General features: G+C 48.4%; 1 protein-coding gene across 1 annotated transcript in view; it reads right to left on the minus strand.

Moving 5' to 3' along the window:
• The window catches only part of kif26aa (kinesin family member 26Aa), a 73,978-nt gene that overhangs the window by 9,195 nt on the left and 40,836 nt on the right, over positions 1 to 23,947 (minus strand). The window contains exons 5-12 of the mRNA XM_067241410.1: positions 14,877 to 15,072; positions 7,943 to 8,143; positions 6,037 to 6,130; positions 4,902 to 5,164; positions 4,041 to 4,224; positions 2,348 to 2,507; positions 1,262 to 1,424; positions 6 to 725 (exon numbers count right to left, since the gene is read on the minus strand). Of these exons, the coding sequence (XP_067097511.1) occupies positions 6 to 725; positions 1,262 to 1,424; positions 2,348 to 2,507; positions 4,041 to 4,224; positions 4,902 to 5,164; positions 6,037 to 6,130; positions 7,943 to 8,143; positions 14,877 to 15,072 (1,981 nt within the window). The remainder of the gene's footprint in view (positions 1 to 5; positions 726 to 1,261; positions 1,425 to 2,347; positions 2,508 to 4,040; positions 4,225 to 4,901; positions 5,165 to 6,036; positions 6,131 to 7,942; positions 8,144 to 14,876; positions 15,073 to 23,947) is intronic.

A 23,947-nucleotide genomic window follows, 5' to 3' on the forward strand; every position in this document is an offset into this window, starting at 1 on the left:
GAGGCAGAAGGTTTGGGGGCAGATCCTTTGTTGAGGTAGACCTTCTCTCGAACCACAGGCTCGGAGTCCTGTGACGACGACCTGGGTGTCACCACACAAGCCTTACTGGCAGCGACTAGAACCTTCTCCCCGTCTGCACTGGTCCGTTTGTGAGTCTCTGGGATCCCCCTTTCTGAGGAAACGTTGGATTGTTCCGGCTCAAATGTACAGGAAGCGGGGATGGTGGTCGCTGAGCTGACAGGTGGCTTCTGGGAAGGGGCTTTGACAGCCACGTCTGCAGGTTTGGTTGGTCCACTTAGAGTTTTTTGGCCTACTTGTGCTCCTTTCCCTTCCCCGGTGAAGCCGCCTGGGCCTTCACTGCCATCTATGCACTCCAGTCTTTCTTGTAGCTCCGCAAACGTGTTACACTTCAAGTGGTCACCATCTTTCCGTGGGGCATCTTTGACCCGCCTCTTGTTCAGGGAAGGAATTATGGGAACAAACGCGGGCGGCCCCTCGTTGTCGCTGAGTTCTCGGTCTGAAATGGCGGCCCCGCCAGGTCCGATGTAGATGACCGTGTCACAGGAGTGCTCGCTGCTGGATGAGTAGTCAGGGTCGCTGGACAACATGGCGGGCATGTCTGGGTCGAGAGCCACCGTCCGGGGGTGAAAGGATCGTAGGTGCGGAGGCCGCCGGCTCTTCCCCTCTTCGCAGGAACTCTCCCCACCGGAGGAACTGGATGCATACTGCAAGCAGGGAAGAGACAAACACATTTAGTCTGTGGTGGGGATTCAATGGCTACATTCCAGAGAGTGATCATACAATCAATTAGTTGAGAATTACATGTCAATACCACCAAAGGTTAAAAGTGCACACCAAAGGCTACATTAAAATGTATGTCAATACAGTGTATTGGCTTGTAAATTATGCTTCCATATGATGTCTCTGATCTATAAAATACAAATACAGGCTGTCAATCTACCTAATTATGTTGACAGTATGCTTCTGTAATCTCAGTGAATGCATTGCTCTTTCCCTAAGGAGCTCAGGTATTGACTGCATGGAAAAACTCACTCTGAATTATTACTATAACGGTCCCCTTTCAAAATGAATGGACTGAATTATTTCTCCAGCATTCTGGAGCCGTTGTTACCAGAGGAGAAAAAAACCCTATTATAAACATTCTCCAATTAATTAATGTCAAAGCAAAAGATCCTCGACAAAAGGTTCTCCTTTATTGCAAACCATTCAAACCCCCTAATTTGGATCATTCCAAAAATACCTTGGATTTTTTCTTCCTCATGCGGTGGATACGCGAGGCCAGCTGGACGGTGGTGAGCGTCTCCATGTAATTGGTCGGAGAGTCAGAGATGTGAGCGATCATCGTGGTTCGGCAGTTGATGTTGCCCAATGATTCCCTCAGCAACATGGTGAGTTTGCTATCCCTGAATTATACATCAAAAATCTCTCGTTAGCCCAAAAAGACCAGAGGTTCACCATAATATTCTCACACGCCAAACCCTTAGGATCACAGCAATCCTTCTATACCTAAGGATTAGCCATAGACAGGCAAAAAGGAAAGATAATTCATTTCTCTTTAATGGTATTCCGCTTTCAACTACTGTACTGTACCTTCTCATGTACAGTCTGTAAGTAGGCCAATGTGTGGAACGTCTTTGAAAGCATTTCTTTTGAATAAACCCCCTTAAAAACATATATAACTCTACTATATATTGTAAAAAATAAAAAATGTGGAGCCTTATGGTGAATAATCCTTTATAAGTCTTATATACAAGGCACTTCGCCCACGGTGAACCCCAAATCCAGCCTTTCATGAACTAAAAATACCATCAGTAGATTACCACGTCAGGTCTTTCCTTTTTCCCTTCCTGTGTTGTTCATCCAAATAGACTAATAGGCTTCATTGATTTCTGACTGAGATTTGAAGACTACAGATCAGGGAGAGATGAAAACGTTCACAGTCAGACTCAAAACGTACGCCTAAATGACGAACAATGACACAAAGACAGACAAACTAGACGTTCCACAATACAAACGCCCAGACAAGACAGCTACAGTGGCATTGTACAAAACTCTGTTGAGAAAAGTCTAAGTAAACACCAAAGTCTCTTGGCAACTTTTCTGAGTTAAACCCCTATGGTTTATACTGACACACAGCTAAACTCATCAATCCGGGTCTTGACAAATATTCATAAAAGTGTTCTTTTTATCATTGAGTTGTACATCCTGGTGCTCTTTGCCCATATTAGTTCAAAACATTCGAAGACATTTGTGACATATGAGCACCGTTTCAATACGATCATTAGGGCGTGTTCGTGTATCAAATAGAAGTTGTTTAAGGACATACCTATAGGGCACGTGCTTGGCCCCATTAGCCAGGGCGAGGATGACATTCCCTAGGGCTGACAGCGACAAACACTGGCCTCCGCCTCCTTCTCGGGTCCGACTGATGTCTGTCTCACAGCTGCCCAGATCTAGAAGGTGTAAGCGACTACGCCCACCAGACACTGGGGAAAAAGACACATCGAAGGGGATAGGGAAAGGAAGACCAGTGAAAAGAGAGAGAGAGAAAGAGAGAGAGAGAGAGAGAGAGAGAGAGAGCGAGAGAGCGAGAGAGGGGAGTTCAGCCAATAGTTCATTCAGTTCTGCACATCACCATCTTGGGCGCTCCGTGACAACTAATTGTGTTCTCAAGGGAGCCAGCCAATGACACATGATCAGAAAGACAGAGTGATGCAATGGACTTAAATGGCCCAATCAATCCAGAGTTATGAACAGTTGGCACCGGTGATGGCGCCGAGGCAGGCAGATCCTCACTAACTGCATGAGAACAGAGGATACGGTTGAGAGGACAGAATCCACTCCATTTGAGCTCATCTGGGTCAGCGCTATGAAGACTCACACTCACATGACTAAAAGCCCGAGAAACGAGACCTTAATTTAATACACTGACGGGTTCCGAGATTAACCTTGTGTCAGCAACTTGCAGAAAGTGCCACAAGGCAGATAACAAGCAACTCTGCTTGGACCGAGCGAATGGTCCTATTTCATGTAGCTTTATATAAACATTCCCAGAAAAAAAAGAGGAACTCGAGCCTTATTACCTATTTAAATTTATTCCGATACTGGACAGAAGAGTGCCTACCCACCCCCGCACTTGCTGCTACCGGAGTGAAATACTAATGACCGCTGGTAACGTGAAAGACGCTGAAATGACAGGTAGGGCCTTGCAGGCTAATGAAAATATGCTAGCTTTCCTTGTTAGTATTCTTGTTAAGCCTGTTATCAGCAACTACAAATGAAGCTAATGATTATACGTTGGCTTACACTGAGATAAAAAAGAAAGATAAAGATAATGGACTTGCGGGATCCCATACAGGCTCTCTGATGGTCGCCACATACTAATGATCCATGTGAAATATGTTCTCGAGATAAAAGGGCAGACTTTCATTGTGCTGATCCGAGTGGTTCTTTGGAGCAGGGAGCAAATTAGCGACGCTAAGATCTTGCAGAGGGTTAGCAGCATCAATACCATGGTCAATTTAGAACTAATGAAGGCTATAAGACACGTTTTCTCCGGAAAAAAAGTCATTATGTAAACGCTGATCATATCTGATACACTTCACACACAGGATGGGAAGTTAGAGTGGTAATGTTCATGAGATGTCAAAGCTCATCTCATGTCTTTTTGTAATATTAAGGACTTGATATCCAGCCTCACACAGTTCATATGGGATTTCTACTCCGCACAAGGGAACATACATGTAACAGACAGCACAGTGAATCCACGGCAACCGCACCGAACACAAACCACACACTATTTACATTTAGCAGACGCTCTTATCCAGAGCGCCTTACAGAAAGTACAGGGACATTCCCCCCGAGGCAAGTAGGGTGAAGTGCCTTGCCCAAGGACACAACAGCATTTCGCCTGGCCGGGAATCGAACCAACAACCTTCTGATTAATAGCCTGACTCCCTAACCGCTCAGCCATCTGACCACCGGACACACAAACACACAAGATCAAGATGGGACCTCACTTCCTCCCTTGGCGCTCTTCTCCATGCGGTACTGGTAGACGTGGAGGGTGAAGAGCACGTGGGAGTTCCTCCTCTCCTCTTCCAGGCAGAGGGGCTTGTTGGTGCTCCGGGCAGCCAGGGCTTCGTCCAGGAAGTAGGCTGCCCGCTCTGCTGTGGCCGCCCGCAACTCACTCTGGTTCTGGAGCTGTGGAGGGAGGGAGGGAGGGGGGGGGGGGGAGGAGGAGGTTGTGAGAGGAGGAAGTTTGGGGGAAAAGAGGTGAAAAAGACGGAGATATCCAGAAAGGAGAGACAGAGAGAGAGAGAGAGAGAGAGAGTGTCACGGTGAGGGAGAGAAAAAAGCAAAGGATGTGGAGGTAGAGAGGCGCAGGCACAGAGGGAATGAAAAAGATTGTGTGGGAGGAGACGAGTGTAGAGATGAAAAGGGGCCGCATTAGAAGGGTCTGGCTAATTGGACGAGTGGTGCACATTTCTGGTCTGCTGTATGGGGTCTCCTGGGTGATAAGTGGGTCAGATATGCGCACAGAGGGAGGTGGGTTAGGAGAGGTGAGAGACAGAAGGTCCAATCCCCCCAGAAGGTCATGATAAGAGGTCAGAGAGAGGCGGAAACCTCCGTACCCTTTTTTGCAGTACCCAAGAAAAATGCTAAAGGTAAAGCAACGGCTTTGTGTTAATGATCTATGATGGACCAAAGGATTTCGGGAACGTGTTTTGTGAGAAGCTTTTTAGAAAAACTTGCATCAAATCAAATACACCCCTCAAATACCCCCCCCCCCCCCCCCCCCCCCCCAAACAAACACACCCGCAATCCCCCCTCTGCCATTGGAAAGCCAACCCATCTCTCCCTCACGCACGCACGTATACCTGTGATCCACAGATGGGGTCTTCACGCAGATACACCCCGGGGGACTGGCCGTCCTGCTGGCTGCCCGAGGAGGCGTCCGCCAGCAGGTCGGTGAGTATCTCGTCCCTGCCGGAGATCTCCACTGCAGACACGCGGACAGAGAAACGCGCGCCGGCCTTCTCCTTGCGCTCCTCGATAAGCTTGAAGAGCCAGGATATGGCGGTGGGGGCGGCGCCCAGGCTCTGGGTGGAGCAGTCCCGGCCAATCATAGTATAGGTCTTGCCTGCAACGGAAAGGGGTCAAAGGTCAATCGCGTTTTCAACGAGGTGAACTCAAGAGACGTACAGCACAATGCAAAACAGTTGAGTGACAGCAGAGGACGAGGATGAATTCAATTGGTAGGACAGTACTTGCCGCTCTTAAAAATACACGTCGACGGCTTTGAGGAGATTTAAAGGGAGAATTGAGGAGAACAGGGTCTTAGTGGCAGTACACTAACTAAACACCGGGGGATTTGAGCAACTCGGTGGGGGAGTTGACAGGCCTGCCCAGCTGGAGGTGAAAAAAGGGAGAGAAAATACACTCCTTTTACTCTCCCACTATGGAAAAGAAGCACAACCACTCACCCGTTACACACCTGCCCACACACACAAATCCACACAAACGACGTCCAAACCATGCCCACTCATCGCGGTGAGGAAGCAAATGGAAAATACACGCACGCGCACGCACGCACACACTCCGGTGCACACACATGATTCTTACTCCCACCAAAAAACAACAAGCACAACTGGCTGCCGGCTTGTGCCTCGCCCCCTCCTTTCTCCTGCTTGCTCCTCCTCCCTCTCCTCTTTCAGTCGCAGAAATCCACAGAAAAAGAGGAGCTTTCAACTAGGCAAAAAATAAAAACACCCAGCGCAGTATACCCCCACAGGGAAATGAACACCGTGAAGTGGTTTTCTAATGGAGAAGGTGGGGGGGGGGAGGAGTAAGTCAATTACAAAAGAGACGACCTCTGTTTGATTAGAAATCAAGTTTGTTTCCTCCTAAAAAGGCGCGAGTGACTGAAATGACATGTTGGATCGCGTAACGGATGGAAGGGGATTGGAGAGGATGTGTGTGTGTGTGAGTCACCACAACGACCCGCTCACTCACCCAGGTTGGCGTGGCCGAAGCAGAAGATGCAGCCGTCGGCACCGTTCACCACAGACTGGATGACCTCCGCCACTGTCCCTGAGCACACCTCAGCCTGTGGACAGAGCATCGCTCGTATCAGCCAAGGACGAAACATCACATCACGATTCAGCCAATGAGGACAGGAGCACAGGTAGCCTCAGCCTATGACATCAAAGCAAACCACACCCCAGCTAACTTCAACTTCCCCCTAGAAAGGAAGAATATTCCCTATGTATGCAACAGAAAATACAATTGACAACTGGTACAAGCAGAAACAAACAAGGTCATTCATTTCTCTTTGTGTTATTGTACAACACACAAACTGTACATGCAAGCCTTGAGGACATAAGGTGTGGAAGGGAATTTCTACAAGTTGCATCACATACAAGCTTCTTTGGGGGAATTGATTTGGCCAAGCCATTCCACCTTGTTCAAAGTGTGTACAACATCAATGTCAAATGAAAGACCAGGCTACATATTGGGGTTTAGCTGCAACACTGCACAAGGCTGTTACAAGTTACATGCTGATAAAAGTCAAACTGGCTTTGTACATTATTCCTTTGACCACAGGCAGTATCTTACACAGTGCATAGGCTATCCACCCGTGCCTTCCCTACACAACTAGAATGCCGTCTTTGCACTCCAACTCTTGAGAAACAGGATGTAATGTAGTCCAAGTCTGCTTTGCTTTCAGAGTGGAGCGTATTTTCGCCCCCGGCAACAGATAATGGGTTCTGTCTCTCTGACCAATCTATGCAGCAGCTAGCCGTCCCCAGGTGATAGACAGAGCCGGAGAGAGGTACCGCCGTAAAGCTTCCGTGATGAAGTGTTCAAGTTTGGATCCTCGTCGTGTGTGTATGTGTGTGTGTGTGTGTGTGTGCGTGCGTGTTTGCGTGTGCGTGGCGGTGGGGGGCAAGAGAGGGAGAGGTAAGCAAAGGGTTGAGGGAGACAGAAAGAACGACGAAGAGGAATAGAGGGAGAGAGAAAGAGAGAGAGAGGTAGAAAGGAGAGGAGAAAGCAGAGGTTTGAGTGTGCGCTGGGGATGTGCCTGTTAGAGAAGAGTGTGCCGGCACTGTGTGTGTGCGTGGTGGCGCACAACTGGGCTTGTCCGTGTCGGGGGAGCGTGTGTGCATGTGTGTAAATATGAATGCGCAATGTGTGCAAGTGTGTGCAAGTGTGTGCGTGTGTGCGCGAGAAAGGATTCAATAGAATCATATGAGTTGGCGAAACAGTTCTAAAAGGGGATCGGATGGCTTCCTCTTCAAAGCCCTGATTCCTTTCGAACAGTGCTGTGCAGGGGCCCACATCATCAGGCCCTTATGGTGTTTGACAGAATGCCCTCTAACCTCTTGTTGCATGGCACAGTGCAGCTGGGACCATGCGATGGGGATCCCTACTGTAAGTCTATCCTCATCCAGAAATGTCTGTGTCTCTCTCCCCCCTCTCTGCTACTATTCTCTTTGATCTCAGTGATCTCACTCCCACGTTGAGTGTCTGTGTGACAGGAAGCCTACTGTATTTTTGGGGAAGTGTGGTAGAGGCCCTCATTGGAATCCAAAGCACTTCACGGGAACAACTGTTCACGCGCCGAGCACGCATTCATCCACCCGCACACACATCGAGATGTCACATCCCAGATTAGGAGCTGTAACTGTTGTCTCAGCCATTTCCTTTGGAAACACATTCATCTAAAGATCACCCACACGCTCGATTTTCAAATGCATTCCTCCTTGCCTTTCACAAGCGAATCAAAGTCTCCGACGACGAAATGAGTTGGTCTCGTGCTGTGATTGAACGGCCGCATAGCCCATCCGGCGTGTCTAGAACATCGGAACCCAGACCTGGAGGTGAAGGACAGGGCCCCGGGAGAGGACAGGACGTTTACCTGGGAGGTGTCTTGGGTAAACACGGCGTCGAAAGCAAACATCTTGGGGGCGGAGGCCGAGGAGCGTCTCTGGGCGGCGCCGCTAGACGCCGTCTCGCAGAGAGTGAGCTGCTTCTTGCGGGCGTCCACCTTGAGGAACGACATGGACTCTGACGTGTCGTGGGAGCCCTGGGTGGAGCAGATCCGCACCATCACCTTGACCTGCGGAAGGACGGGGAAACAAAGAGGGGGGGGGGAAACATGTTTGTGAAAAACTAACCGCGATACCCCAGCTGAAACACACTAGAGTGTTTTTTTGTCCACACGGACGGTGGATTTGCATACTGTAAATCCCTGGGTCTGTCGCTAACTGCTCCACAGATGGCCATCTGGCACTACTATAGCCAGTTCGAGAAATGTTTGGTTTTGCTTTAAACTGTTCCCAAAGGGGCAAATGCAATGGAATACCAATCTAAGACAGAGAAAAGGTTGAGAAACACTGCTACATATGACATTAAACACCTGTTCTTTGCTCAATGGTAGTGTTCATTCCACATGGTCATGCCCAATGCTAATGCTAATTTCCCCTCCTAATTAGCATAGCATCATTAGAATGAGCTTTGCAACACCTCTGCGAGTGCTCAGCTGCTTAGCCTTTCAGGGTGAAGCATGAATGGATATGGCAGCACCGAGAGCTGAATGCTACGCTAACGTCCTTCAACTGACTTGCCAGGGGATTATCCTTAATGCGGGGCTAAAGCTTGGACGTGATACAATTTGGCAGCACAGGGATATTCAGATTGTCTCAGAGACACACACACAAACAGCGCCTCTCCTTACTATGGCCCAGGAATATTCAACTAGTGACATGTGAAACCACCGCAGGGATTCTACAGCCCGTGATCCAAGGCTCTTGAGACCCTATCCCTGACCTCAGTGTGACATTGACTGGCGACAGAATCAAAAACAACATCAACACTATCTTGGGGAAGAATGGAAATGGCTGTCCCAAGCTCTGTACACAATACAGGCTCAAGGGATTAGTTTTTGTTGTTACATCAAGCCCACAACGGCAGCCAGCTAAACACCTAAGTAGAAACATCTGACAGAACTGGTTGCCCAATGTTTTTCTTAAGTGCCCATCAAATAACAGCTGATTCAGAAGTTTATTCTCAAGGGGGATGATTCAAAGCCAGTTGCAGTCTTGGTCAGGAGCAGTTTTTTAATTACATGTGAACTTGACCAAGCCAACCGTATCAACCTTTAAATCACTTCACAGTAAACACGGTACAAAAACTAGAATCCATGTTAAGAATAAATTGGCTTGGCTACTTTCACAATCAAAAAAATTACAAATGTGTAGAGCACAAACCTGAGCATAAACAATTAGTTCTGTTCCAAACGTGATTTTTCATTCACCTGTGGACCTTCACAGAACAACAGTAGAAATCCCAGAAAATGTTTGCTTGCATCCTGTTTGAATGTGTACAATTCTGAAAATGAAATCTGCATCCAAATTGCTCTCGTGATGTATGACGGCCATCCGTCAACCTCTCGCTGACAATCTGAAGTACATTTCTGTAGGTGATAAAAAAAATTATACTGCCAACAGCTGTTGCTGATTGTGGCATGTTTCCATGGGCTTTGGGTTTGTTGACTTTCAAAGTCCCGTCATCCCTTGCTCATCAGTCCCTTGGTCTACTGACCTAGAAATGTGCCATCCCAAAGGAGGAGAGTCCCAGAACAGACCCATGGGAAATGTAGTCTCAAGCTGTGGCCCCATGGGATGGAGAAGTGCTCCAGGGAGCTGTATCAGTGCATCTGCCTCCATTTGGGTTCAAAAGGGGGGCAACGAGGGAGGAAAACATTCAACCAGCTGTTAAACCATAAAGGTGTCGATTTGCCGAGCGTACCTGTATCAATGTCGCAATGTCCGATTGGTTGCACTGTGCCATCCAAACAAGAGTGTTTATTTACAGAACTATGAGTTGTTTTACAACAGATTTACTCCAAATTGCTCCTCTCTTCAATTCTGCTCTTTCAGTTAAACAAACAACAAAGCCATTAACCAGCAAAGCTGTGGTCAAAACGACTTACCTTAAAGTGCTTTTAAAAGCTACACATACCATTGCTCTTGGCTAATCTCATTTATATATCCCACCAGAAACCATGCCCTCCCCCCCCAAAAAAGATTAATTTAGGTGCCATTCAACGATAAACACATTACCTCATGAAATATGCATATCTGTCTTTTCATGCATAATGGTTTTAACAAGCCCCAATTGATAGAAAATCACTAATTGAGGTTAATACACTCAAATCTTTATCACTGTGAAACGAAGCGGCTTATATTGAATGTATATATCTTGGTCTGGGTGAGCGACAGGACAGGTACGCACTGTGGTGAGATGCCACCGTTCTCTTGGTAAGCTGACTCAATACTTAACGTCGAGGCCCCGACTTCCATTCTTATCTCTGCATGGAGTGGAGAATTACCACCGAGAGAGTGTTACACACCTAAACAGGATATGAGCTACACTCGGTTTTATCTAGACAGGGAAAAGTCCGAAGGAAAGGTCGAGGAGTTCAATTTCATTCGATCGGAAGCCGGGGCGGACATGACGGTGGGTGCGCTGCATTTCAAAGGAAGCGCTGAGAGAGTTGGTGAGAGGGAGAAGGAAGGGAGAGTGAGAACGAGGATGACGATAAGATGTAGGAAGAACCCAAAAAAAAGGAAAAACGTACTGAAGCTACGCCTTGCCCTTCATAACAGTTTGATGGTCTGAGCAAACGTGCCCCCACACTTTACATTCACATCCCGTGAGCTCAGAACAGCATGCATTCCCCTGATCGCCTGACGACACAGCCCTGTCTATTATTCACTGACTAAACTGATTGAGTTTTATAGCTTAACCACCAGGGCCTGCTTCCTGCATTGTAACTACAAACAGCTTGCCCGTTTACAGCCACAGTACACAGATAAAGAATTCAATTCCCAGACAATGAAGGGACTTGTCAAGAGCTGAATTACAATGCCTCTCGCGCACATCCTCTAATGCAGTATCGAGCCCCCACATTTCCCCCCTGATTTCTTCTGACGGCACGGCAAAATCAAAAGTTTGGTCTTTCTATTTCCCTCGGTATACAGTCTCATCAAAGGAGCATTGTGTAAGGATTCATACGCGAGCGTCCTCAGCAATGAATCTGATGTGTGTGTTCAGCAAGACAATATTCTGCGCGTATATTGACAACTTCTTGGTCTCGTTTGCACGGTTTCCATGTGGGACCAATAAAATGTATGAAAATAAAATGATGACTTGGCGAGGAATCCTAGTTAGATACTAGCTGGCTTCGATTCCGCTTGATGAGCAGAAATACCAGCACTGCAGCAACATATCTGGTGTGCCCCCAGGATTATGGTCACCAAAAGGGAGCAGACAGATTGAACTGAACTTTGACATCCGCCCACATGTACCAGATGAGGGAGTTCTGAGTGTTATTACTGCGGGTGGTATTACTGGTGATAATATGAAGGGGGTGTGGGCCCTTCTTAAAACCTACATTCATCATCAAGTTTATGAACAGCATCGATCTTCAATTCATCCACACTCCACCAACTCCATGGTCCTAACTGTTTCGACTCCTGACACACCTCCTGGCGCATTTTCCCTTCTCTGGTCTGCATCAATGTCGCTAAACGTCATTCGTTCAGCAGATGCTTTGATCCGAAGCGATGTCTAGCCCCCCCCCAGACAAGCCAAAACACCAGTCTGTGAGCCATATTCTTTTCTCCTCGAACCTTCGCTCCATAGCTGTGCCCATGCATAGGTGTCAAACAACAAAAACAACAACAAAAACGATGATGACAGGATCCTTCTGAGGGAAATATTCAGAGTACGACACACTTTAACTTCGGGCAGAGGAAGAAGTGCAGAGCTGCAGAAAATCTGTATGCAGATGTACAGCCGGCCTCAATGCTTCTGAGCTCATCGAGGCTCATTAAGAGAGTGCTTTATTTCCTCTGCTTCCTTGATGAGGAGCTCGTTAACAAATATTTTTTTTTGCAGCTGCTGCTGCGTGCCCCAGATGTACGATTAGCAAAAACTTCAGAAACAAGTTCAACGGGAACCCCTGACAGCAGCAAGTCTCGGAAATGAGTCTCCAAAGCGAATCGTCCGAAGTGTGGGAAACGGATGAGGGGGAACGGAGAGATCAGAGCGGGATCTATCTCTTTCCGTCTCGGACGCCAGCCTAATGGAAGACGATAGGAGACACATTCAGTATGAGGGCATCTCAGATGTGATGAGTCACGGTGTCCGGTGAGGGCGTTCCACAGCCCGCTGAAAAGCTTTTATCGTCCATCACGGCCCGTGACACCTCACACACACTCTTCTCCCCCAGTTCAGGCGGAGCTGACATTTTTCGAACCCGGTCGCTGAGTGCAGCAAAAACAGGATAGCCCCCGCTAATAGCAACAGTTCAAGGAGGCAACTCGCATAACGGCATCAAAGCTGATGAGGGACTGGCATCTGGGATAGGGGAGCCATTGTGGTGGTGTTGGTGGTTAGGGGGAGGCGGGGGGAGGGCACGAGGGGAGGGGGGGAGGGGGGGAGGGAGGGAGGGAGGGAGGGAGGGAGGGAGGGAGGGAGGGAAGGAAGGAGGGAAGGAGGGAAGGAGGGAAGGAAGGAAGGAAGGAAGGAAGGAGGGAGGGGGGGAAGGGGGGAGGGGTCATCCTTGGGCCATGCCAAGTAGTCTCAAGTAGCTCTTGGCACTACATCCATGGGCACCCAGGGAGTCAGATATCACTTTGCCTCCAGCGGCAGCCCGTGAGCTGAGTGAGGAGGCGCCAGGTTGGCACGTGGACGGGCCATCCGCCACGGCCCCGCACCAGGATGCCAGGAGAAGCAGCGATGACATCATACCTGGGATCCGGAGTCAACAACTTCATCTGTGTCCACTCTGTAAATCCAAGTTACGCGATTCGCACCGTGGCAACCAGGATTCGAGAGAGCATCTGCGGACGTCGATGGCCGGTGGGTTGCTACCTGTCAATCGACAGTCAGGCCAATGAGACGAGGCGGGGAGGGCGGGGCTAGATCAGGACCCATGTCTAATCCACTTCAGGATAATCGCTTCACGCTGTGTAATCTCCGCTGAGCAGCCGAGGCTCGGCGCGAGATTTGACAATGAACTCTGACGGCTACTCATTTGATCCGCAGCCAAGTCAGACACCAGCATTAATGAGTCTAAACCCGTGAGGCCCATGTGTGCACACACACGTGTGTGTGTGCGTTTGTTTGTGTGCGTCTGTGTCTGCGGCGGGAAGGAGGGAAGGGGTCAACTGTGTGTCCGACAACACATGACATCATGTCCAGCTCTAGCCTTGTAAACTCCTTAATTGGATCGTTCCGTCGCCAACAGTTGTTTCGAAAACACATCGACATGAGATGACGACACTGTGAGATGTCTTGCTTTGTGATTCAGCAGCACAGTGTCCAAATACAGCGAATGGATGTCGGCTCCGCAGAGGTGAGAGCAAGGCAGATGGGGAATAGGAAAACCAGCAGCTCGTGCTGCCTGCAAAGATGAGGCTTCATGACTTCACACTCGGAGCAGAACAGAGCCGTGGTGGCAGATGCTGACACGCAGTCTGTTTCTATTACAGCAGCAGACACAGTGGCAGAATCATCCGGAACATGTTTCTGCACTGTGTTACACGGCTTGTTAAAGCAATTAAGTAACTTTATGACTAAGTCATACATTACGTGAGTTAGGAAATGTGGGCAACGCTTTACATGAAGGTTACATTAACTACCCTGTATCTACCCTGGGCAATACCTATTGTTTATCCTATTTTTTAGGTATGTAATTAAATGGTCTCAATTGTTAGAGGTATAGGTTAATACAAAAGAGTAAGAAGGCACAGTATTAGTGAAGGGTGTAGTGGATTTGACCAAAACAGAACCCCTGAAAGAACCTTTTTACAATAAGTATTGTTATGTAGTTACATAGTAGTTTATTACTGAACTGAGTTGATGACTAAATTGATTAGACTGAACCGTAATGTACAGTTTTGCCCAAAAGTGCTACAGAGTGTGTGTGTGTAAGTGTGTGACTGTCTACACATCTTATGCAATTTCATCAAACCTATTCCATCCCAGACGCACTCAGACTGACCCACATAAACACTGACCATTAGGTCAGTATTAGAAAAGCTAATTGATTCACTTTGACAAAAAACAGAAAACGATTCGCGAAGGGAATGTCAACATTCCCCTCCCTGGCGCCTCGTGTCACCGATTCGAACGGATAAGCCAGGGTTTCGACACACAGACACTTTCAAAGAGTGCTTCTCTCAGACAGAACCCCCATTCTACGAGAGGAATGTTCTTCACACAGATGACCCCCTGCAAATGGCGGTGTCCGCCCCCTCCCTCTCAAACTCACAGTTTTTCCCACTCCCACAGGCTGTCACTCACTCGGGGACAGGAATCTGCCCTGGCATATGGAGCGGGATGCATGGAATGCCAAAGGCCTGGGAATCGGCGAGACGGCTCTCGCACACGGGGTCACGGATGGATTTGAGCGTTAGCACCACGGCATTAGCATTAGCGGCACGCTGGAGCGCTAACATTAGAATCACATGTCATAACCGTCTACAGCTCATTCGCACAGCATCAACATAAGCTGCAGGCAAAACCCATCGACTGATTGAAAGTCATACCACCGCTAACTCACGTCTCCGATTCTGAATGAATCGTATTTCGGATGACGAAGCTGAGCATTTCTAACGTTAATATTAGATGACATCTAACACGTTTATTTAATATCGCAAAAAGGTTTCGCTGAGAACTTCACTTGACAAACCTACAACATATCTCCAAAACCTCAAGTGCTCTTAACACTTGAGTCCACCTGTCATCCCCCAAAAATTGCCAAGGTCATCGGAACGTACCTTTCCCATCCCCGGGGTGTCCTTGACCTTTGACCCGGCCCGGAGGAGGCATGGCGGCACGGCGGGAGGGGACAGCTGCAGGGCTCCGCTGAAGCCGCCGGTGTAGACCAGGGGTTCGGCCGGCTCGGGGGGGGACTGGAGCTGAGCGGACTGGGGCTTCTTCCTTTTGGACGACAGGCTGAGCTTCTGGGCGGCCCTGCGAGACACGAAGGGAGAGAGAGAGAGAGAGAGAGAGCGTGTGGGTCAGGAGGAGGACGGCGACCCGGGAGGAGGGGTGTGGAAGGCGACCTCCTCGATGACCAGGAGGATGAAGAGCTCGGCGGGGAGCGAAGGGGTTCTCGTGCGGAGGAGAGGAGAGAGGAGGAGGAGAAGGAGGAGATGAAGACCGATTCCTCATCCTTCCCCTCTCATCCCTCCCCAAATGTGCAAAACTAAATCACCGATGTTTCTAGGTCATTCTAGAAGGGTGACATGGGGAACATCTATATATCTAACCTACATAGGCCCGCTTGGCAGGTGAACAGGAAACTTAACAAGATGATCCACATAGCAGACACAGCAGTGAGTCCTGGTACCCTTGATCATTTATCTTGAGGAATAGTACACAAACTGGAGAACTGTATCCCCACTGAAGAAAAGTAATCCCATGAGTTATGGCTTGGTTGGACCACAGAACACTATCAAGAGGAAGACACATATTGTCCACTCTATCGACCCAGTGTTGGAATCCAATGCCATTATGTTGTCATTGTCTCAGCTATTGAGTGCAACTTGTCCACATAAACATGCTCACAGACAAGTGCATGCTCACCCAGACTGCTATACCCTTGTGGGTGTACACCCAGACACTTCCAGACACAATGCGGACGCAAAAACAGATTAGGTAGCACGCCCTTTCCCCCTCACAACTATTCACACACGTACAGTATATACACACACACACACGCACTACAGTCGTGTCAGAAAGGGGTCAGAGTAGTGCGTCTCCCTTCAGCTGTCACTGTGGCCTGGTGAACATTTTGCCCTGGGCTGCCTTCAAACAGCCGAGCAATGCTCCCCCCTGTCAGCAAGACAGCTGCTCTGTCACCACTCTCTCTCTCCCTCTCTCTCTCCCTCTCTTTCTCTCTCTCTCTCTCTCTCTCTCTCTCTCTCTCTCTCTCTCTCTCTCTCTCTCTCTCTCTCTCTCTCTCTCTCTCTCTCTCGCTCAAACGTTTCTCTCCACCACTCCCCTACCTTCTCCCACTCTCTGACACTCTCCCTCTTTCCCCACTGTCGAGACTCCCTAACATTCAAACACGAATCGACATTTACTCTGGAAACCACCGGCTCATTTTCTCTTCGGTCTCTCGATCGCTTCCTCTCTCTGTCGATGTCACTCCACCCCGGACTGTCTCCTCTCACCCTCTCGTTATCTCCCCGCAGTCTGCACTTACCCCGTCCGAATATCCCTCCTCCCTCCCTTCTCCTCCACCTTCAAGCCGTCAGACGAGGGCCTCTAGTTCTCTCGGGCACGTTGTGAACGGGAGGATTAGCCACCTAAATGCCTACACATTCCCCGGTGCTTACGATCAGAGAGGACGACTTTCATGTCACACGATGAAACCGAAAGTGAAAACGTCCCCCCCCGACGGCACCAAAACACACGAGGATTGGAAAGTAGAGAGGCATTTTGTAAAGAGAAAGGAGGAGAGGGATAGTGAAGGGATGAGATTATAAACTATACAAACAGGACTATATAACGATACTTGAGTGTCTGTCAAGAAGGGAGGATGGTTGGCCCTAGTCAGATTGTCCAGGCAGTGAGGCAGGAAGGAGAGTCCAAATTCAATAATGGATTACCGGCGGAAAGGGATTTGTAGTGGTGGTGTGAGTTTGGGCAGCTTTTTGTTGAAAAACCTAGTTGTTCCTTGACATGACTGCACACAGAACTGTATCCAAGTCTAGATAAGCAATTCACAATTTGGTGCAACTTGATTCGGATAGGTCCCCTTTAGAAGGTCAAAAGATGACCTAACCACGAAACATTCGACTAAATATCCCGTGTGTGCAGATCATCATTAAGAGCCGGTCAGTGGTGAGTGCTCTGTTGGGCTGGGCCATCAGTGTGCACCATCACAAAGAATGCTGACCACTGAGGAGAAAGCCCTAGAAATAGCAGGTATTTTAGGCCAATGAAGATATATATCGCTAAGCTCCACTGTTGACAGTAAAGTCAGAATGAAAGATAGAAATTCCAGTTGCTGGCAAAAGCACATCCATCAATTCAGCTTGCACTTTAACACTTCCTCCCTGGGCTGTATTGAGTGAGTTGCAGTTCAGGACCGACACCAGTAGGGGCACTGTATGTCTGAGCAATAGGAGAAGAGGCAAGCAGGTTCTGCGAATGAACCTGAAGCATCGGCAAAATTTGGATATGAACAAAATCAGAAGTGAAAAAGCGTGAGAGCGGGAAAACTGGGTGGCGATCCGGAGGACGGACGGCCAGTTCGAGCGGGAGAGGCGGAGCGAGAAATAAGGAAGGAGACGTTGATGAGAGGACGGAGAGCTTGTGTCTGTCCCGGCAGGGGGTCGATGTGCTTTGGGAAACAAGCCTGAGCTCATTAGGGAGGGCATCTCCACTCCTCCTCTTCGCTCCCCGCCTCCCCTTCCGTCCGTCGCCCCCAGCCGGTTCACAGGAGCACAATCAGGGAACACGCCGCGTAATTATAGCTTCCGTGAAGGACACAGCAGGAAGGGCCCCCCCCTTTGGTTACGGCGTGTGCGCGCGCACAGGTGCGAGCGTTTGCGCGGAGCGGCGCAGATGCTTGCTCGTTTACCGCCGTCGCACGTGTGAGAGAGAGATTAAGTGCTTGTGTGTGTGTGTGTGCGTGTTTGTGTGTCTAGAAACCCAAAGCTCAGGTCCCACCAGGAGAACACACAGACAGTGTGTTGCAGGTAACATAACTCACAGGCGCCAAGTCATCCTGAGGGACAGAGCCGAATGTGACACTAAGTCTTCCATCAGGGAGGGGAAAACCGATTTCGGATACTTTTTTAAATGAAATAAATGAAGAAAGAAACCTTCCTTCGTCCATTGGCCCCATAGGTTGGTACATGTATCTAAATTCTGTGGACTGAGGACGTCTTCCTTCGGCAAACATGGCATTTCAAGGTTGGTGTGAAGGCGTCTGAAGGGAGGGTACAAGATGCTGACATTTACATTTACAGTTTATAATAGGCTATTGACGTTGTTTGTTTAAGAGCGAAGAGAGAGGCGGAGAGTGTTAGGGAGGGAGGGAGGGAGGGAGGGAGGGAGGGAGGGAGGGAGGGAGGGAGGGAGGGAGGGAGGGAGGGAGGGAGGGAGGGAGGGAGGGAGGGAGAAATCCACACATGAAAAACCCACCTTTGAAGACAAAGCCCTACCTCAATCACCTTGACTGCCTGAAAGCCTCTAACACCCCCTTACTCCACTCCCCCCCCCCCCCCCCCCCCCCCCACCAACACCACCACCATCCCCCCACAAAACAGTCACACAAAGCTCCAAACCACCACAGCATCAAAACGAGACCCATCCATCCACTACACCATGCTGAGCTGCTCTCTGGAAAATGAAATGAAATAAGAAAATACAAATCAAACATAGAAACCATCAAATATAGATTTAGGGTAATCCCTCCTTTCTCTACAGCACCACAGCACATCTATACAGGCCACAGCTACTGAACAAAAAAACACATTTTGGAAGGAAAATACATTTGTTCATGTCATATTTTATATATCAAGCCACATCCTGTATTTTTCTGTTCTGTTTCTGTCTCCCCTTAACTCTTATCCTGGTTGTGACTGCAGGTAAAAAAATAAATAGATAACTGCCATTATAACCTGGTAAAAGGGTTATGTGTGTCTGAAGAAATTGCTGGAAATGTATGTCCCTGTCTTTGTTAACACCCTGTATGGTGCCCTCCCCAGGAGAGGTCCTGTGACAGCAGCCCCAGACAGTCAGGGTGCGTCGGCCGACCCAACAAGCTCCCCAAAGGACAATGACTCACCTTCTATTAAAACCACCTGTGCTCACCCCTGTGGAGTCCCACATCTGGGTCTCCCATTGGGTGATGAAGATGTCAGTCCCAACCTCAAGCCCCGCCCTAGCCATTCTGGGGCGAGGATGCTTGGATGGGTGGCTGCATTGGGACACGCCCACCTGTTAGTCCCCCCCTAGCCTACTACCCTACGTTAGGATATGCTGGTAAGCATAGTCAGCAATAGACGAGAAAGACGAATGCTTTGAGAAAGCCCAGGGTTAAAAATGTGACCCTCCCCCCCACCCTAAACCCCACCAGAGAGCAAAAGGGTCAGACCACAAAGAAATACCATATCAAGGAAATAGATTGTAACGGCTGAATACAAGTTGACTCTGAATAAGGGAACAAGGGTCCAACCAACATCAATGAAAACTCAACAACCACGAGAAGATCCGATTGAGATGAGATGCAAAATGCAACACGGTGGCATGCATGCCGAAAGGAAAAAGTGCCACAGAGAAAGCATCTAAAACATACTCACAGTTCTCTCCAATCCATTATCTATTCCGAGTTCCTAGCCACAAACTGCGAGGAAACCTGTGCTTTTCCATAATCATCTTCGTATTGTGCCGGCATACTCCATGGTCCCGACATGTGCGAGCGTAGGTTCACAGTAGTAGGGGTGGAAGTGTACAGAGAGAAAAAAGGGGGGGGGGAGGCGTATCGTGTTCACGGGTGCCGTCGGAGGTTGTCTGCCTCGCTGTGCTTCGCGATCATCGGGGGTTCCACTCGATTACGCAGCGAACAGCCGGGAGTTGTGGAAACGAGGTAAGTTGGGAGAGGGAAGGCGGATGCATGGCAACCGGTGTCTCAATGACGGCGACGGCGACGGGGGGGGAGGGGGTCTACTACGCGTGCTGAACTGGAAGAGGCGGTCCAACAAAGTTTTGGGGGTGAATGGGAGTAGTGGGGGTCTCCTGTCGAGGACAATCCTTTTGTAAACGTCCCCCCCCCAAAAGAAATCCCTTGGTGCGGTGATCTGGGCGAGGGGCTCCAGCCGACAGAATTCCTTAAGAGGAGAGACGCCACTGCCTGTCCACTTGTAGGTCTTTCGGTACAGTTTTGTGGACGAGCAGATCCTTTCTAAAATGTTCCAAATATTTCCCACTTTCCTTTGACCTCCTTCACTCTGTCCCTTTCATCCACGTGGTAACTCGCCGCTCGCCCCCTTCATTTACCCAGACCTCTCTCTCTCTCGGCATTCCTCCCCCTCCTTTTGCTTCTCGTGAACACTCTTTCCTACATTTCTCTCCGTCAATACCTCGTTCTTCAACGACTCCCGCTCTTGTGTGCTCACCTCAAGCTGTTCTCTCCCTTTGACTCACTTTCTTCTCTCCCCTCTCTCTCTCTTTCTCTCTCTCTCACTGGATAACCCTTCAGTCTGTCTTCACCTCTGCACCAAGGCAGGGCTCTCGCTCCTCTCTCTCTCTCTGTTACGCTCCACGCTCCTCTATTCTCTGCCGGCAGTCAGGCACTGGGAGACAAGCGCAACTCCAGGAGAGGGATGAAGGAAAGGGAGGAGAGGGGTGGGGGAGAGAGAGAGAAAATCCACTGGGAGGTGGGGAAAGACAGAATTCCTGCTCCCGCTGTTGCTGGGAAACACTGGCAGCAGTCCAATGGTCCCTTCTCTTCTCCCTTCGCTTCAGTCTTTCCCTCCCTATGTCTGTGTCACTCACACCTTCCCTCCCTCCCTCCCTCCCTCCCTCTCTCTCCCTCTCTCTCTCTCTCTCTCTCTCTCTCTCTCTCTCGTTACAGTCCAGCCCCCTTTCTACCCCTCCCCACAGTGTCAGTACACAGCTGCTGTGCAAACGGCTGGTGATCGGCTGCATGCTCCTCTCTCACACTCACATGCACACCAGCGCACGCGCGCACACACTTCACACACTGCATGAATACTTCATGAGATGAGAGAAGCCCCCTTTACCCATTCTGCCGGACTTCAAAGAGATTCGGTTAGTGTGTGTGTGTTTGTGTGCGTGTGTGTGTGTGTGTGCACAAGCGCGTGTAGAAGAATGCCTGCACATGTGTGTCCGCACTTGTGCACCAAGTGTGCCTGTGCCTTTCACGGTAACCCTTGATCAGACACCGTAGGACAAACCACTAGGATAAAACAATAGATTAGAAAAATTTCCAATATTAAATGAACACTCACCGGCGAAAGGTCAGTGACAGTTAATCAAGTGCTTAAATAGCGATGAAGTGAAGAGATAAAGAGAGATAGAGGTTAAAAGACTGGATGGATTCATTTGGATAGGTGGTTAGATGGATGACTGAATGGACGGGTGGAAATGAATGGATAGATCTTTGAGGTGAATAAATCAATGCTACTGGGGGGAGCAAACAATAGCTCTTGGCGAGAAAGGGTGAGGGTGTTTTGGGAAACTAATACTACGAGTATGAACCGATAAATCAACAGGCAGCTCAAGAGTAATATGCCATTCATTTAGTCAATCAGAAGAGAAAACCAGGCATATATACAAAGGGAGAACCCACCTCATACAGTGGGTCAGGAGAGCATTATTAGTACGTCTATAGACATGAAAAAGGCTTGCTGCGTAGTCAGTTATAACATTTCAATAAAAACATCTTTCAATGTCTTTAAATCACATTCAAAATGTTTTTTTTAATGAATAATATATATGTGTAATTCAATGAATTGTCTTAGCACATGGTAACTGATGAAAGCCTGCGTCCAACACAGTGTTCTCATCTAATACCTCTGGGAACCAATCCAAGAGAGGCCTGAGCCTACAGGCAGGACCATCTGAAAATCCATCCAATTAAGGCTAGATAAACTCAACATGTGCTTGTGGAAGAAAAAAAAACCCACAGTTCCAATATCGCAAACCATGTACAGAGAAAATCTCATTGTGAAAAGTACACAGAAATGGAATTCAATAATGTCATTCGAGGTACATCCATTATAAAGGCATGGGATGGCAGACAGGAGAACACGGTAGAGACAGTGTGTGCGTCTGTGAAGACCTGGTGTAATAGGAGAAGTAGCCAACTCTAGGTTTTCGCTATCTCCTTCGTCAGAACTAATGAGGCCATTGGTCAACGTGACAGAGCAAGAACAGGTCCCTCAACTTTGACGTGCCACAGGGCTGGTGAGAAATGGGCTTTGAGTGAGAATGTATGTGTGTGTGTGTGTGTGTGTGCGTGTATACATTTGTTTAAAGTAGAAAGATTGAGTATGTGTGTGTGTGTGTGTGTGTGTTTACTGACAGTTCGAAAGGATCACATCCATCTGAGCATGGATCCGTCATTTGGATTGTTCGAGTACACAAATGACAAGGGCATTTAACCCATAAAAGAAACGAGCTGTGTGTGTGTGTATCCATGCATGTGTGTATGTGTTCTGTACTGTGGTACCACGTCCTAAGAAACGAAGCCAGTGTCAATGGAGCTCCATGAGTCCTTTTAGACAATGTCAAATTAGCCCTCACCATTCGCCCGCCCTGATGGTCATTAGCCCAGACAGCCATTAGCTTGTTTTCTTAGAATTTGTCACCAGCTTTCACAATCCCCCATCAGGCTTTGGGTTTCAGCTAATTACCTTGCCAGCTATCTGCCTCTAACCATCCCTGACACTTCTATACTTAGGGTTAGTCTCTCACTCTCGCTCTCCCTTTCACTCCTGTTGTCACTCCAATAAAGGGATCCAGTCAGCGCTCGCATGTGCTAACATCAGGCAACAGACTGACCTTGTTCTAGCTGTCTTTGCATTTGACAATCGACCAATAAATAGGAGCCTTTACCTGCGTGTCAAATATGGTGCTCCAATGAGAATGGTGAGGTCGCTCTAAGTGGTTTTCTGGCTCCTGGCCACAGACTGTATAAAGTTCCTAGACAAAACAGTCTCATGCTCCAAATCCCCGACACTAAACAGAAATACTAAGGGGATAATATTGCAGGAGTTGATTTGAGGCTTTACGTGAGAGACTGTGCCATTTTGGGTTGGTATTAAAACACAAAGGTATGACTTTGAGTGCATTAAACAAAGGTAGTATTTGGATTACAGGGTCCACAAAAGCAGATTAAAGAGTCATATTCTGGTCAAAAAATGCAGGGGAGCCTTAATAGGACGACATTAAAATGGGAACTGCAGAACAACATGGCAAAAGAGTATTGCAGACAGAACAGACTTTAAGTCCTTCATTCACAATATCTAAAACATGCCAAATAGGGATTCTCCACTTTGCTGTTGGATTAATTCACACACATTAACACCCATCTGCTTGGGATGTCCTCCTACAACAGAGCAGCACATTCCTTGACCGAGGGTTTGAATCAACAGCCTGCCAGCTCAGCAAGCTCCGTGTTTCCATTTGGCCATAATGCCACTACTGATGGATCCCATATCGTCTCTGCCTTGTGGAGAACATGAACCCTCCAGAATGACAGTCTGATGTATGTTGCGTGACATGCATGCATTACCCAGACTGTGATAAATGTGTAGGAGCCTAGCTGGGGACCCGACTGGATGGGATCCTTGAAATAAACCAGAACACCCCGGCGAACATGAGAGCTCTGTTGTGTCTTAAGTTTCAGGCAGAAGTGGGTGAAGTCACATTCAATGTGTTTATCTGACGGAGGCCATAGGAGATGTATGGAGGTGGTTGACTGAGAAATAGTGTTGGGTTGGTATGGATGCCTTGGCTGTTTCTCCCCACATGAGGCTGAAGAAAGGTCCTTTTGTTGTTTTGGTCTTTCTGCAAACTGTTGATGTCACGTTAAGGTCAGGGGATCAAAAGTCTCATGTCTATGTGGAAGCTAGGAGGTCCTCCAAAAAGCGAACATTTGAATCTGTAAACCTCTTACCATCGTTTGTAGGAAAAAAGATTTGGCTTTACGGCATTACGACTATGAAGACCCAGATAATGGTCGTTTATTATTTGGGGCAGACATGTTATGTATAATAACACCAAGATTGTCTTTCTCAATAACCAGTACCAATGATGTATTGGAAAAGTACTGGATGTGTTTGGCTGTGAGAGTGAGGAAGTA

Source organism: Osmerus mordax, chromosome 8 (assembly GCF_038355195.1).
Source record: "Osmerus mordax isolate fOsmMor3 chromosome 8, fOsmMor3.pri, whole genome shotgun sequence".
NCBI lineage: Eukaryota > Metazoa > Chordata > Actinopteri > Osmeriformes > Osmeridae > Osmerus > Osmerus mordax.